At 46.2% G+C, this 16627-nt stretch overlaps 1 protein-coding gene across 1 annotated transcript in view; it reads right to left on the reverse strand.

Annotated features, from left to right (window-relative positions):
* Nucleotides 1–10446: 10446 nt before the first annotated feature.
* LOC135812847 (uncharacterized) overlaps nt 10447–16627 on the reverse strand; it is a 28800-nt gene continuing 22619 nt past the window's right edge. The window contains exons 8-10 of the mRNA XM_065326062.1: nt 13822–13974; nt 12348–13012; nt 10447–11969 (exon numbers count right to left, since the gene is read on the reverse strand). Coding sequence (XP_065182134.1) covers nt 11540–11969; nt 12348–13012; nt 13822–13974 — 1248 coding nt within the window. The 3' untranslated portion in view covers nt 10447–11539. The remainder of the gene's footprint in view (nt 11970–12347; nt 13013–13821; nt 13975–16627) is intronic.

The raw sequence follows: 16627 nt of genomic DNA on the forward strand, positions 1-16627 counted from the left end.
GTGGCGTGGTCAGATCTACCAATTGGGGGGCCGAGCCGGGCCGTCAGGTTGCCCAGGTCACTCATGATGAGGTCGAGGAGGGCATTTCCACGAGTTGGCTCCGCCACATGCTGCTGGAGGTGATGTAGTGCGCAGAGGTCCTCCAGTTTCTCCCCAGCTGAAGTCGTTCTACTGCTGCCCAGCCAGGCAGTGTGGTGCGCGTTGAAATCGCCAGCGATGATGAGGTGTCACCCGGGCAACGTCAATGGTCTGGTCCAAGTATTCTACCATACAGATGTCGTTGCCAGGAAGAGACCCTGGGCGGTAGGCAGCACACAAGACCACTTTGCGACCAGGTCTTATGCGGATAGAAGGCCATACGACTTCTTGGTCAAGTGTTGGAACAGCCTCCAGTTCTTGGAAAGCTAGGTGGGATTTCACCCACACAGCCACACCTCCACCCTGTGGTGTTCGATCTCGTCTTAGTGGAGGGGAATACCCAGGAAGAGTCACTTCGGATTGCGTCATCTTATCCAGGGTCAGCTTGTTTTCTGTGACTGCAGCGATGTCCGCATCAGATGCCAGAAGGGTATGCTGAAATTCGCCAAACTTTGAACGGATGCCAAAGGCATTCGTAACCAGCAATTTTAAAGTCTTACTGGTCATTGCTCAGGAGAGGGTCGGCAGGTGGGAGACTATCATCGTTCTGAGGAGGAGGGTCGGACTTGGTGATATCATCAGTTTTGGCAGGTTGGCTGAAATTATCATGACGTGCTCCACTGCTTTCCTTGAAACGCCATTGCCTGGCATAAAGTGGCCGGGGCCAGAGGTTTGCAGCGGTAATTGTAGGGCCTGTAGCAGCGCCAACTGTCAGTCTCGCTGAGATTTCGCCGGTTCCTGATTCGTGCATACTGCAATCGTGCATATCCGCAGATGTTCCAACCGCAGCTACTCTGTGTTACACAAACTCCCTGAGGCGTTCCTCGGTGCATTGGTCGCTTAGGTTGCCAACATTCAGCACAGCTTTCTTCGCCCTGGGAGGCTCCGATGAAACCATCTTCCAGCTGTCATCAACGATCACCTGGAGCACGCACTGCTTCTTGCTACGCTTTGAGTTCTGGACTGGTTGGAGACTGTCTTCATCTCCACAGGTTGCATCTTGGTCGCTGCCATCCCCTTCATACTCGTCACTGCTACGGGAGATGTTGCAGGGGGAACCTTGCCTCTAGTACTAGGGACCAGAGTCAAACCAGACAATGATGCCTCTCTAAAAAGTAAAGCCCTACTTGTAAACTATTCAATGAATCACACAACCCAGAGATTTTTTCATTGATGTATATCTGAGGTCAAAATTTATCACAAACAGTTCATCAACCCCCAACTTGCACCATGAAACTTTGTGTCTGTCACATAATTATAATGCTATTAATGGTAGAGTGTATGTAAGGCCTCATTGTCTGGAACAGACGACGAGGGAGAATAGATGGGCACCCCCTCACTGTATCTGTGAAACAGCCGGGTGACCCCAACGAATGAGGAGTGATCACAGAGTTAACACCGTGAGGCTTGCGGGCAAATTGCCTGCAACTCAGAATTTCACACTCTCAGAGACTATCAATTTCCTAAATTATAGATGGTTTTCTCTCACCATCGCATCATACTTCTGAAGTAGTTATGTAATCTCTACAATATTCAGCGCTCAAACGGGGCTAGTCATCTCCAGTCTTCTGACTTGGAGTATAATCAACGGTAAACGAAACTCGAAAGTTTATCCGTCGGATGACTCTGTCGGCAAGGTGCCATTATTTTGAGTATTGTACAATATAGCCATTTGGGAAATGTTTATGCCCAGGTCGTTTTTACAGTACAATACGGAGCACTTTCCAAATAAATCGCAAACACCGATTGAAACTGGTTCCACTATCCGGTACATTGTATATCGTCGCTTGTTTGTGGGAAATTATTACTTACAGTCATCATACGGTACATTTACTTCGTATCCAAGCAGATTCTTGAACAGACTTGCCAAATCACTCAATCATCAATCAATGCAGAACTACCGGACATGTTTACTGAATTATTTCTGCACAACGTCCACTCTGACAACGGACATGTATATATGTGCACCCTTCCGCATGCGGACACGAATTGCGTTACAGTACCCTGTATGATGGCTTCTTGGTTCCTAAACTTTGCTGAAGCGAGGCTGTCAGCCAATGTTGCAAGGCGCACAGGAAGGAAATATATCTGCTTTCAACGCGATACCGGCAAGTGAAAAGGCATGCTTCATCCACTGTACTGGCCGTTTTGCACATCCTCTGCATGACACAGCCAGGCTGGCCTAAACATTGCCGAACTAAAGTTCCCAGTGTAGGGTAAGGCGTTAGTTTTAGGAACGCTTGTTGCCTAGTAATCAACCCGCACAGGCTACATGCTACACGTACAATGCAAACGTATTGTACGTTTCCATGGCGAACAGCAAGACCAGGTCAGTGGAGTACCTCCAGAGTCACGTACAGTGACACCTTTCTAAGACGACCTCTCAAGGGACCTTCAAAACGTGGTCTCTGTTACCAGGTGGTCTTCCTATCCGGGGTCATGTGACTGGAAATGCGCACTGGAAATAGCATCCCATTGGTCCTGATTTTAGTGGTCTTGTAGGACAGATGGTCGCCTTATCCGAGTGGTCGCCTTGAGAGGTTTCACTAGTAGAACACTGCTTCTCCGGGGCGCCTAAGTTCCTATTGTACTCGATAGTGTCTTTTTCATACTCCCCCGTGCTCTCCAGTTTTCCCTTTCCAGATGGGTAGTGCTATGGAGGGAAGACAACCGACAAAACTGTTTCGTCCTTTTTAGACTCATCAGGGCAGCACAGAGGAAATGAGGCCGAACTTGATAGTAATGAAAAATATAAATTAAGAGGTGCAACATAGTCGGCTTCCAGCGGTCACAGGCCTCATTCCCAAGGTAACTTGATAGGAAAGTCTTGTCACATTTTAGCCCTCATGTCTGCCGTAATTGGCCTGATAAGAGTGGTCCCCGTGATAGGTTTGTCTGTACACGCACTTCCAATTATGGGAAAGGAGTAGTCACGCACATCACGCAAGTCACAGGGCACGACGCAACTCCACTGTAACTATAATAATTATAGTAATGTGTTTTTTTCTTATTTTTCTACAAACCCCACATATCTCCAGACACTGGGGTGAATAATTAAGTATGGTGATGGGGCCTATTAGTATTAAGCTGAGCCGTCCAGAGGTCTCGGCTTCATAGCTTCAAGTTGTAGAATAATATCCATACCCCATAGGCAATCATCAGACAACTGATGATTCCAGGACATGTTTAGAGCTTCAGTGACGACAATTCGAAAAATTAGAGTGCAAACGAACGAGTAGAGCAAACGCGAGACAACGGGCTAAGAAAAGCATTCACCACTAATCCAGGTGGCCAAAAGTTGCCTTATCAGTACCAGCGTTTACAAGAATCCCAGGACTCGAAGATGCTCACTTACAGTACGGGAGAGGAGGACGACTAGTGTCTGATCAAAATGTAAACATTTTTGTATCCGGATGGAGAGCCAAGGACTAATGTATAGAAAATAAAAAGGATCAAAGAACTAATGTTATCGCATGAGCTGATTGTTTAGTAACTGGTGATGTTATTGGAGATTATAGCGTAACTTTATTTATTTAATAACCGCAATCAATAAAACTAGCTGAACCGACATTTGTGTACTTTATTCATGCAATGTAAAAACTGTGGAGACGATGTGCAATAAAACGATGAAAATATGAAGAAATGGTGTAGGGAAAAAAATATATGGATTCAAACAAGTTTTCGTACAACACTCATCAGGAATCGTCGTTGTACTAAAGGACACTGAAACAAAAATTGAACTATTATAGAAAATCTAAGTTAGAGAAATAACACTAAGAGCAACAACAGTGAAATTTACAAGTGTGAATTTTAACAATCAAAGCGAGAAATGAACAAAGGAGAAAAGAAGGAAAGACAACGTGATAACACATAACAGCAGTACATTACACCTAGAACATTAACGGCCAAGCTTGGCCGCACTAAACACGACACGTTACTTGAACAATTTCAACCCAATTATACTATCTTTCTGTACACACAAATTAGGCTTATACAGACGCTGATAGATAGCTTCCAACACTTTTAACTGTAGTCCATAACCATGACGACCACGGCACAATACAGTGAACGAAGAGTCGGAATACGAATTGCAACAATCAGGACTAGCTAGCAGATGATTGTAAACTGAAGACTTGCTACCACGAAACCTACGCACAACACTAACACTCTCACCGGCATTCTCACCATCACTCCCATCACTGCTCTCCGACTCACTGCTCCCTCCGCCGTCCGCTCCATCCTCCGCTTCCTCTGTACTCTCTCTGTCTCGTCCATCCCGCCTGACCGGGTCCATTGAACTCAACTCGGCCGTCACCCTGCTATCACGTCCCTCCTTTCGCCCTTGTCCGCTGAGTGCGTAGCTTCTGTTGTAGTTGGCTGTTGATCGTCTTGGTCTTTCAATTGTGGGCTTGGATGGTGGATTAGTTGTGGTTGCTGTAGATTGCGTTGTTGGTGTTGGTGTGGGAGCTACTGATCTGCAAGGTGGGTCTTTTTGAGTCAGCATTTGTAGTGTTAATGCAGCTGTCAGTGTTGCTCGCGGTCTCCCACCGGCAAGATGGGAGTGATGGTGAGAATGCCGGTGAGAGTGTTAGTGTTGTGCGTAGGTTTCGTGGTAGCAAGTCTTCAGTTTACAATCATCTGCTAGCTAGTCCTGATTGTTGCAATTCGTATTCCGACTCTTCGTTCACTGTATTGTGCCGTGGTCGTCATGGTTATGGACTACAGTTAAAAGTGTTGGAAGCTATCTATCAGCGTCTGTATAAGCCTAATTTGTGTGTACAGAAAGATAGTATAATTGGGTTGAAATTGTTCAAGTAACGTGTCGTGTTTAGTGCGGCCAAGCTTGGCCGTTAATGTTCTAGGTGTAATGTACTGCTGTTATGTGTTATCACGTTGTCTTTCCTTCTTTTCTCCTTTGTTCATTTCTCGCTTTGATTGTTAAAATTCACACTTGTAAATTTCACTGTTGTTGCTCTTAGTGTTATTTCTCTAACTTAGATTTTCTATAATAGTTCAATTTTTGTTTCAGTGTCCTTTAGTACAACGACGATTCCTGATGAGTGTTGTACGAAAACTTGTTTGAATCCATATATTTTTTTCCCTACACCATTTCTTCATATTTTCATCGTTTTATTGCACATCGTCTCCACAGTTTTTACATTGCATGAATAAAGTACACAAATGTCGGTTCAGCTAGTTTTATTGATTGCGGTTATCAAATTATTGTCTCCTCGCCGTGTGTTTATTTATTGATTTATTTATTTCACTCAACTCGTGGTTCATGACCAATTGGCACGCAAAGTGCGAGAGAGGGGTGATAGCCAACCACGGCAAGAAAAGAAAAGAAAGGAATATAGAAAAAGAGAAGAAAGAAGGATAGACAAGAATCCAGCAATGAGATCCTATCGTACTACATTATGCGATCGGAGTGCATTTTTAAAGCTGGAAAGACATTTTGATGTCTTAACATGCTGGGGAAGTTGCAGCCAAAGGCTGTAGGACAAAAACAGAGGAGAGTTGGTAAATGCGGCTGAATTAGCACAGGGAAGTGAGAGACTATTACGAGTGGACCGGGACAGAGAAAACCAATTGAATACGGAGAGATGAATGGGAATTTTACCTAGGCGAATTCTGTGGATCAAAACGCAAAGCTGCTGTTTGCGATTATCTTGCAGTGGCTGAGTATTGCTGATACAATAGAGCTCAAGACTAGGAAATAAACGCTGCTTGTTAAACAATATTTTAACCCTTTGTGGGTCTTACTCAATGTATGTGAGGGGTCGTCACGCAAACACGCGTACAAACAACGAGCCATAACTCAAGTTCCGTGAGTTGTAGGTATGGGTAAACTATATATTTTCAAAATCTGTATGCCTGGACGCGTCCAGAAAACACAAATATGACTATGTCCAGGCAAGGATATGACCCGTGGTAGCCCTTCAAGTTGAGAGAAAATACAATTGCGAACAAAAAAGCACAAAATCACAGCACGAAGTGCATACCAAGTTCGTGATGGAGCTGAAGTCCTATGATAAACAATCAGGTAAGCGCTACGTCTTGGTGAAGAATATATGCTCCTAATTCCGTCCTTGAACTCCAATACCTCGCCATCGGCGATGCACCAGCAGCAACAGTTCCACAATATCACAATTTTGGTTCGTTCACCTCAGCGCCGCTTGCGTCAGATTTACTCTCGCTCAGATGAGTACTCGGGCGCGATGTCACGCGTGCCGTGATTCTCACGGCCAGGCGAATCAGCTGATCGCACCTGACAAGTCCTTGTAAGAGTTGCTGTTGCTGTGCTTCCTCGCTGGTTGGTAAATTTGATTTCTTCATTCGGGGACGATTTATTTGAGCTAGGAGGACTCAATGGAGCTCTCTTTCTCACGACATTACACTGGAAATCCTCCAGGGACATTCAGCCTAGACTGGTGCCGTCAGTGTCCTCAGAAAGCTTTTCTGACACGGCTTCAAGAGATGCACTCCCATTCTCGAAATGCGCGCATGGCGGATGGTCGTCTTTTCCAATTTCACCAGACTTCAGTCGATCGATACTGCAAAAATTTGTGTGGTAAGTATGGTTGTTTTTTACACCGTTGGAAAGCCTGGGACCTCAGCTACGAGTGGAGCACCATTTTAGTTGTCTCCTAGCAACAAAACTCACAGAAAATGCGATTTTACTGTAAGGGTCACATACGACCCTTACGCTTATGTGAGACCCATAAAGGGTTAAGAAGAGATTTATGTTGGATTTCAAGTTTGTTCACAATATGTTGACTTAGACTACACCAAGACTGACATGCATACTGGAAAATAGGTAATAGATACGAGCGATAAAACATAGAACGGCATGTATTTGGCAAATGAGAACGATGAGGATATAGTATGCCGAGGACACTACTAGTTTTCTTGCAAATATAGTCTACATGAGGAGCCCATGTTAGACAGTCGTCAATAATTATACCAAGGTGCTTATGTTCATGGACAATTTCTATGGTCGATGAGCTGCCAGGACATGATAAAGACACATTGCAGAACTGATCACTAGCACCGCTACAGAAGAACATCACTTTGGTCTTACTAGTGTTCGGTCTCAGCTTCCAAGTCGACATCCAAGAAATGGTGGAGTTTATCTTTTTCTGGAGGTCATTGACTAGCAATTGCTCGCAACTACTTGAAGCGGAAACTGTGGTGTCATCGGCGAACAGTGAAACATTAGGGACAGACATCCGTAGATCATTGACGTAGACTAAAAAGTATAGTGGCCCCAGGATTGACCCCTGTGGCACTGCCACACCAGAATTGATTGCCTGGGGAGACGAGAGGGTGTTGCCGACGCGTACAGCCTGTAACCTGTCAGTTAGGTAGCTTTCAAAGAAACAAAGCAGGTTGCCACCAATGCCATAGGCACCCAACTTGGCAATCAGGCCTCTATGCCAAACAGTGTCAAAGGCTTTCGCCAGGTCAAAGAAGCACATGCCAGTATGTTCTTTCAAATGTCGGGACTGCATGATGTTTTGGATTAGGTGGACTAGGTGCAGAGCTGTTGAGTCCCCTCGCCGGAAACCAGACTGCATGGTATGCAAGTACGGGGACAAGTGTCGATATAGCTGATCGTACACAATGCGCTCAAACAGCTTTGAAATACAGCACAGTAGGGAAATGGGTCTGTAGTTCGTTGCATCCGACCGGCAGCCTTTGCGCTTATAAATTGGGACCACTAATGCGTATTTCCATGCGGAGGGAAAGATTCCAGACGACAGAGAGATGTTAAAGAGCAGCGATAACGGATATGCTAGGCTGTCTTGGAGGTGTTTCAGGATTTCGTTTGGTATACCATCGTAACCAGGAGACTTCTTATTGGGGAGACTGCGTATGTATCTGGTAACAGTACGGGATGAAATCGTCAGCGATGTAAACGTTGACTCTACAGGTATTTGGTGGATAGGAGGAACTAACCATTCAGGTCTATCCTTAACGCAGAAGCTGGTAAACTGCTCATTCAGAGCATCCGCGATATCAAGAGGCGCAGTGGCGGAACTTTGGTCAGACCGTGTGATTGCTGTTGGACTAGAGCCCAATGACGATGCTGATTTACGAAGAGTTCTTATAAATGAGTGAAGTGATGGACGCTGGCTGTCGGTGAGAGAAGTAGTAATGGACTGGATGTATTCTTTATGGGCTACACGTGATAACGTTTTTGCTATATTCCGCTGACGTTTGTACTGCGTTGCATTGGACGGGGTAGGGTATTTTTTATAGATGCTGTAGAGGTCATGCTTTATCTTAATGCCTGCCCTGAGCACTGGTGTCATCCATGGTGGATCCTGGCGTGAAGGGCGGCTTCGGTTTCTGGTGGTTGACTGGTGATCGCGGTGAGAAGAGCAGACTGAGAGAGACGTTTCGAGGACAGACGAGAAGTTAGAAACGGCTGTATCAATATCAAGGCCGCATAAAAGGTCACTCCAGTGAGTTGCGGCAATTTCAGCATTGACGCCTTCCCATTGCGATTGAGTGAGCAAGTGATGGCTGAAGCGAGGCGGTGCAGTGTCAGATGTGGACTCTCGAGACTGTACTATGTCTTTAGCTATGGAGAGCCTGCCGAGGACGATTAAGTGATCGGAGGCACCCAGGGGGCTCAGGGATTCAATGGATGTGAACCTCTCGGGAATGTTTATGGCGACTAGGTCCAGGCAGTCACGGGGCCCATTGGATGTAAGATGGGTGGGGAACGTAACAAGTTGAGACAGTGCTATGGAGCGAAAAAGGTTACACAAGGCAGAGCCTGCAGCAGATGTTGAGTCGGAGGCACACCAGCTCTGGCAATGGGCATTAAAATCACCAGTTACAATGGTAGATGATGGAGCAGGTAGCTTAATGAGAGCAGTCCGCAGAGTATCTACAAAATATTGTAGGTCAGCAGCGGGCTGGTTAGGGGGTCTATACAAGCAGGCAAACGACAGTGGTTGGGATGAACCTATGGGAGTAGCTTCAATAGCAATTGCTTCAAAGTTCTGTTGCCGAAATGAGTGAATCTCTCTCACTTTGGTGAAGGCGGTAGTGAGCACCAGGATGGCAACACCCCCATAGCCTCTGAAGGGGTCAGGGTTAGAGGGAGTTTGCGGTCGGTCACGGCGGAATACTGCATAGTTCGTCAAGTGTAAGGTATGGTTGGTGGTGAGCCAAGTTTCGGTGATGCAGATAATGTCAGGCTTCTTGGCATTACAAAGGATGGAGAGTTCACCGAGTTTGTTGTTTATTGAGCGTGCATTTATCACCGCAACAGACACGTGGGAAGAAGATTGAGTAGAATGGTTAGAGGAGCTGGAGTTAGGTTGGAAGGGCTGTGCAAAAACATTTAGTGTAGAGTCCAGGCTCGAGGAAACGGTTGAAGTAGTTGGAGGGTGTGGGTTGAAGGGGAGAGCGTTGGGATTTAGGATGCAAGTACTGTTCATTTACCTACACTGTCAGAGGAGAAGCGCCATTCGCGAACACGTACGGAGGCAGGCCAGAAATCATCACGTTGGACCGTGGTGAAGTGCTCTTCAGGAATCACAACATGGGCATAAGCCAGTCCAAAATAGCGTGTTTCAGCCACGGAGCATTTGATGATGTGAACATCTTTGTTTGCGCACCACTTAGCTATTGCCTCAGCATGGAAGCCGCTGTCTATGTTGCTGACGTGGAGCGCTTTGCACCTTACACGGGAACCACCGCGTAGGAGACCCTGTGTTGACTTCTTTGTCTTGTGGAAGTATGATGTGACTGAACTGTGCGTGTACGGTGTGGGTGTTTGGTCAGCTGGACGTTGGAATGATGGCGGTGGAGTGCTACGGTGTGGCAGGCTCATCAGTTGGGCGCTGTAGAGCGGACGAGTGTTTGTGAGCGTCTGTTCAAACTGTACGGGTGCGTTGGGATTCAAATGCTGCTGCTGTGAACGTGGGGCTGGTGCTACGGTGGAATTCAAATGCTGTGGATCGGATGGGGAACTACTCGTACATGTAGGTTCATGGTGATCAAAAGGCATACCGGTAGGTTGGGTGGGCGGGATAGGTGCGTGGGTTTGTGATTTTAAACTAACGTCTGCTAGCTGGCAACGGAGAGACTCAACTTCCGCTTTCAGGTCTACAATGGCGAACTTGTAGTTCCTTGGTCCTTTCTCTTTTCTATATTTTTTTGTATCTTTATTATTTTTAAGGTTAAAACTTTCTTGGAGACAGGAAGCTAACAATGGCCAATCAGGTCAAGAAACCCACAGATCCCCTGCTATTCTTCAACATCATCATCAAAAGGACTCCGCAATTCATGAACCTTTTTTCGGGTATGCTCTTCAAATGAATTACAAGCAACCAGAACCAATGAAACATAGGGATAAGTAGCATCACAAGAGTGGTAACCATCACCACTAGGTGATACATGTAGCGAAGAATTTATGCACAAGGGGAGGTAAGAAAACAGGGGAAAAGCTGGAAAAAGAAGGTGAGAAGTGAGACAAGAGGAATGAAACACACGCACTGTGTAAAGACAACTTTACTTTTTGAAGGATTTCAACCTGAGGCCAGGACCATGGGCTGATCTTCTAATGCATGGTGAACCTAAGCAGGTAAAATGCAGTCTAGCGACATAGAAGTAAATACACTCGTCACATGTATGTGTACAATCGTGTATAATGCTTTGCAGGAAATTGTATGCAGTATAAAATGAGGGCGAAGCTGTGCAAGAATTTCTAAAAGGCCATCTTTTGAAGTGAGTGTGGATAGAAAGCAGGTGCACAATATGCAGATTTTCTGTAAGGAAAATGATGATGGCAATTTCCCATGCGAGTTGAAATCGAGCCTGTTCAATTTGTCTTTATGATGAGAATTACATGTACGAGGTTATGTCAAAAAAGGGATGCAATAATGAGGTTGGATGCATTGCATTTCCATGTATGACAACAGTCAGTAGTGAATTGACAGTTTGATACCTTGATAAAACCAATAAAACCCAAGAAAGTGCTCAAAATGGAGACGACGGTAACAATGATGGCAACAACGAAGACGACGGCAACAACAAAGACGATGACGTCGCCGCTGCCAATACTGACAGCACCAAAAACGACAACAAAAACAACAACAACGACAACGACAACAACAACAGCAGCAGCAGCAGCAACAGCAGCAGCAGCAGAAGCAGCAGCAGCAGCAACAACAACAACAACAACAACAACAACAACAACAACAACAACAACAACAACAACAACAACAACAACAACAACAACAACAACAACAACAACAACAACAACAACAACAACAACAACAACAACAACAACAACAACAACAACGTCAACATAAGGGACAACAGCTGAATACCAACATGTTCTAGTATCGCGTATTGTCATAAGTCCCGGATCAGTAGGTCGTCAGAGGATGATGCAAGATTTTGGTGAGGAATGGTCACTTCCTCTGCTATGCGCATCCCTGATTTGCTCGATCATTAGTGGCTCCCTCATGTTGCGAGCCATGACGTCAAGTGTAGACTCTGTCAGCTCCACTTCTGTCTCGCTGTCCCGGGAATTCTGCCTTCTGCGCCACCATACTGCTAACGACAGGTCCTTGAGCAGACCATAACCACCGTGCCTGGAACAGCATTGTTTGGCTAAGCATGCCACGAGCAGGAGAGCATTCATGGAACCCAGTAAGGTCAATGCCGCGGTGTGCATTGCACGGTGGCGGCCTTCGTCCTCGTCGAAAGCGTGTGACTCGAGGCTTGCAATAAGCGAAAGGCCGAAGAGAAACATGCTCTCCCAAGTGTTGGCCGATACTCCGGCGAGGTTGTGGCTCCGAAAGGGCCTGGATCACCAAACATAGAACACACAAAAGGATTTCCGTTGTTTGAAAGTTGAAACATCCAATAAGAAAAACTGAACTTGCACACCATACATTCCCTTGCTTCGATGTGGAGAGCCTCTTTTCCGGCCAAATAAGCATTATAGATATAAATTGAAACTAAAATTGGTACAAATATGCAATCCCAGTAAGACAATAAATGAAAAATACTGAACGCGAAAGCAATGGTAATCTGTGATTGCAACTAAGCTGAGAGTATCAGTATGTTACTGGTACCGTTTTTAACTGCAGTCGTAGCGGTGTGTGGATAGTGCCACCCCGTTCTAAAGAACGATCCCAAAAATACGGCACGAGAAGAGCTAGGGGTGACCTGACCCTTACCGGCATTGGGTGTGAAATGCGCAATAGCACCAGAAAAATGCGGTGAGAGCCATTATTCGACTTTTCTCGCTTCCAGTCATCATCACGCTGATGATTGCTACTGCCACTCTTCTCAGTAAGTTCACAGAGGCCCACCAGCGGCGATCGTCCTTGTAGAGACTACTGGCCTCGTCAATGAATCCCTTCAGGTGGATGCTGCGTTGGCACTGCGGAATGGCGAGGATTAGTGGCGGTGGAATTATGACCAAGAGGATAATCAGCCCTGCAAGGATGGTGTGCAGCATGTGTTTGCCATTGTAACACTTGATGGCGCCATCCACTGCCAGAACTTGTCCTCTGTGGCTCAGGCGTGTGCACCACAGGGTATTCATGCTGGTGAAGACCAACACGAAATAGCTGTACACCAGCACGAACCACATGACGCGTACGAGCAGCATGTGACTTTGCAGGCGTTGAATGTACTTTCCGGTGACGTTGTATGACCTCAGTACCCTCACCATCATGAAGAGGAAGAGTAACATCATTGGTTGCAACAAAAGGAGTTGGCCGCTGTCCAGTCTGTCCAGGGGCTCTACGAAGCAAAGATTGCCCAGGCCAAATGTCAGTATTGAGTGAATCGCGGCATGAATTGGTGATTTGTCTTTGGGGAACACGTACCAGCAGGCCTGGGTACATAGGAAAGACGAAAGGAGAACGGCATGAAAACTTAAAAGGGCACGATGTTTGATTATCTTCATCAGGATAATATTAAGGCAGGAATGAGGACGAAGTACAAGTATTGATCTTGACTGAAGAGCGGACGGTATCAGTTTCCAAACGTTCTTGGAACTTCCAACAGTGTTCGGATCCACGGTTTGTTGTTCGCCGCCCTCCCTGTCTCCGCATACCTATTCAGAAACATTCGCCTAACTGTTAGGAATGGTTCACGCACATCTCACGGTTTGGAATAGTGGTTACACAGTCTACGCCCACCCACAATGCATTAGCTCACCCCGAGCTTTAATATCTTTCTAACTGAAATCTCAAACCGTTTCCTAGACGCTTTGATCGAATCTGCAATCTCATGCCATTTTTGCACTGACATCGATGAGTTTACCAACCATGCAACTCTCCCCCATAGGTATAGTCATCCGTTAGTGGACAAAACTGGATGGATAAGTGGAACGTTTGCAAGATTTCCTGGCAAACGCCCTGCATAATTCAATTAGGTTGGACAATGTGGACCACCACACATTCGTTTCCATCCGGCTTTCATGGGTGTGGTGAGTTTGAGGATATTAAACAGCCTTTGCTTGGATGAATAATACACCAGAGCTACGCTAGTGTAAGCGAATGTCCCTGGTTTCAGTATCGATAGAACAGCCAATTATTTCCTACGACTTTTCCTTTTTTAATCCCTCAAAATCTATTAACAGTTGGCAAAAGCGCACAAAAAAAACACAAGAGCACTTGGGAATGAACTGGTGCAGCATACCTGAATAAGGAACATCCAGCTATCCAGTACTGGGGAAAGACCAAAGTTGAATCGTAACATTAGGAGGAAGCTAGCTACTGTCAAAACAATCGTTGTGACCACGTACCAGTGTAAGGGCATTCGACGAGAGGAGAGCGAGCAATGTTGGCATTTCTTGAAGGAGAGTAAAATGGAAAACCAAGATACATGAATGGAAGAAAAGAATACCATACCACATCATCTAACGCACACTTGTCTCGGGAGAATGAAGCTAAAGACAGCAATGCAGCTCTGCGTATGGTGAATTCAAGTGGTGGGAAATACACACATTGAGTCTTCTTTGTGACATTTAGTCACACTCGCTGCCTTTAAAGGATCTGGTTGCGTTGTTGGACAGCTGGGCATTGGGCTCGTTCTATGTTGACCTTCTTCTTTTTATACATACATTTAGCCCTGCAGTTTTCCATGTCTCTATATCTTACATGAAGATACGTTTTCCTTTTATCGCGTGAGCAGCACGTAACTTTCACCACTTCACAATGTCTCCTGCATCTGTTTCTTCGACCTCTCCAAGGCCTTCGACACCGTGTGGCACAAGGGCCTGATCCCAAAACTTCGTGCCCATGGTGTCTCCGGCTCCCTACTCGCCTGGATAACTAGCTACCTCTTGGACCGAAATCATTGCGTCACAGTGAATGGAACCTTATCTGACCCCGAGTCTGTGACATCCGGAGTGCCCCAGGGCTCCATTTTAGGTCCCCTGCTCTTCCTCACATACGTTGATGACCTCCTCTATGCCATTCCCAATATTTCTTTGTTTGCAGATGATACCACTGTCTTTGCTTCCTCCCCATCTTACGCCACCCTGTATCCCAAAGTTCAGACCTGTATCAACGACATTGTTCACTGGATGAGTACTTGGTACCTTAAGCCAAATGGGACCAAAACCGAGCTCCTCCTTTTCCCCCTCCCACAAATCCAGTGCCCATCTTCCACTTTCCCGACGATCCCAGTCACCCTATATCTGTAGCGCCCCACCATAAACACCTTGGCATTGCCAAAGATTCCGCCCTCTCCTGGTCTCACCATGCTGATCATGTGTCGTCCAAAGTATGCCGATCTGTCGGCATAATGTCAAGTTGTTGTTGTTGTTGTTGAAATTTTATTTTGTATCGCAGACCAAACGGGCAATGGTGCCCTATATTATGATGGCGATAAAGTAATGGCCGAGAGCCAAGGATACAACAAGCAAGCCTCCACGAAAGAGAGAAAAACACAGAAAACACAGACTGCAAATACTCAAAAAGAAAAAAGAGAAAGGGAAAAAAAGAAAAAGAAAGAAGAAGAAAGCACAGTTGAATCACAGTTGAGTCACGACTCCAAGTCCAAGCCTAGATGCTGGCTAACCATAAAAATAAACCTTTAAAAGTCTCTTGAATGATCTATGGCAGGCGAGGGACTTGAACTCTTGGGGCAGGGCGTTCCATAATTTAACAGCAGAAACGAGCGGCCGACAGTCACCAGAGACTCGCCTGGTGGCAGGGACAACATACGCATTTGGATCGTTGATCCGAGTGACGCCTTCAGTCTGGCGACGTAGGCGCTTGGACAGGAGATTACTAATTCTGGCGGTGTGGATACGAAGCATGAGGAGGCGGAGTTTACAGTGGGCGTTTTGGATGATGGGGATGAGGCCTAGACGGGTGTAGATGGGATCTGTGTGGGAGGGGAATGGCTGGTTGGCAACGCAGCGGATACATCGCTTGTCGAGGACCGAAAGCTGATGCCGTTGGTGCGGAGAGAGAACCGAGAAGAAGGCATTAGATCCATACAACATGTCCGGTAGTATTAACGATCTGTAAAATAGCAGGGCTTGTTGCTCAGTTAAGCAGGAGCGAATGGCTCGCAGCGCCGTCAGTTTCTGGGAGGTCTTCCGTGTAATAGTTGCAACTTGAGTCTCCCACCGAAGCTGGGTGTCGAGATGTAGACCTAGATATCGAGCATTTGTGGTCTGAGCTAGGGGATTTCCATTGCATTCTATGTTAAGTAACAAGGGCTGCCTGCGAGACGCATGAAGGGCTAGAACGTGGGTTTTGGAGGGATTTAGTATTAAGCCTCTTTCTTCCAGAAAGTTGGCCAGGTTGGAGACTGAACGGGAGAGGGTTAAATTCAAGAATTCGACGGATTGACTGATGGCGTCTAGCAGGATATCATCAGCAAACAGCTGTGAGTGGGCTGGAGCTGTGATCTGTTCTATTTCCATTGTGTAGATGGAGAACAAAAGAGGACCCAGCACACTTCCCTGAGGAACACCACACTCACAGGGAGAGAGGGCGGACGACTGGCCATTGCTCAGGACGACTCGCTGACGGCGGTCAGTTAGGTAGCTCATGAACCAACTGAGAGCCGTTGAGGTAATACCAAGCTGAAATAGATCTGTAACCAAAATTTGGTGTTTGACCTTATCGAAGGCCTTGCTCATATCGACAAGTACAAGACCTGTATGGCGCTGCTGATCCGCTGCCTCCAAGTATCTGTCTACAGCCAATGTCAGGGCATCTTCTGTGGAGTGAAGTGGGCGATATGCGAACTGGTTTGCGGGGAACAAGGAATTTCCGGAGAGGAACTTACAGAGTCTCGTGTGGACTACCCGTTCTAGGATTTTGGAAACTATTGGTAATAACGATATCGGTCTATAATTCTTAGCGACAGCTTTGTCGCCTGACTTGAAGAGGGGACGAACATCCGCAATCTTCAGAGATGCAGGAACAACACCAGAAGCCAGAGATGCATTGATTAGTATGGTGAGGGACGGTGCAAGGACAGG

Source organism: Sycon ciliatum, chromosome 3 (genome assembly GCF_964019385.1).
Source record: "Sycon ciliatum chromosome 3, ocSycCili1.1, whole genome shotgun sequence".
Classification (NCBI taxonomy): Eukaryota; Metazoa; Porifera; class Calcarea; order Leucosolenida; family Sycettidae; genus Sycon; species Sycon ciliatum.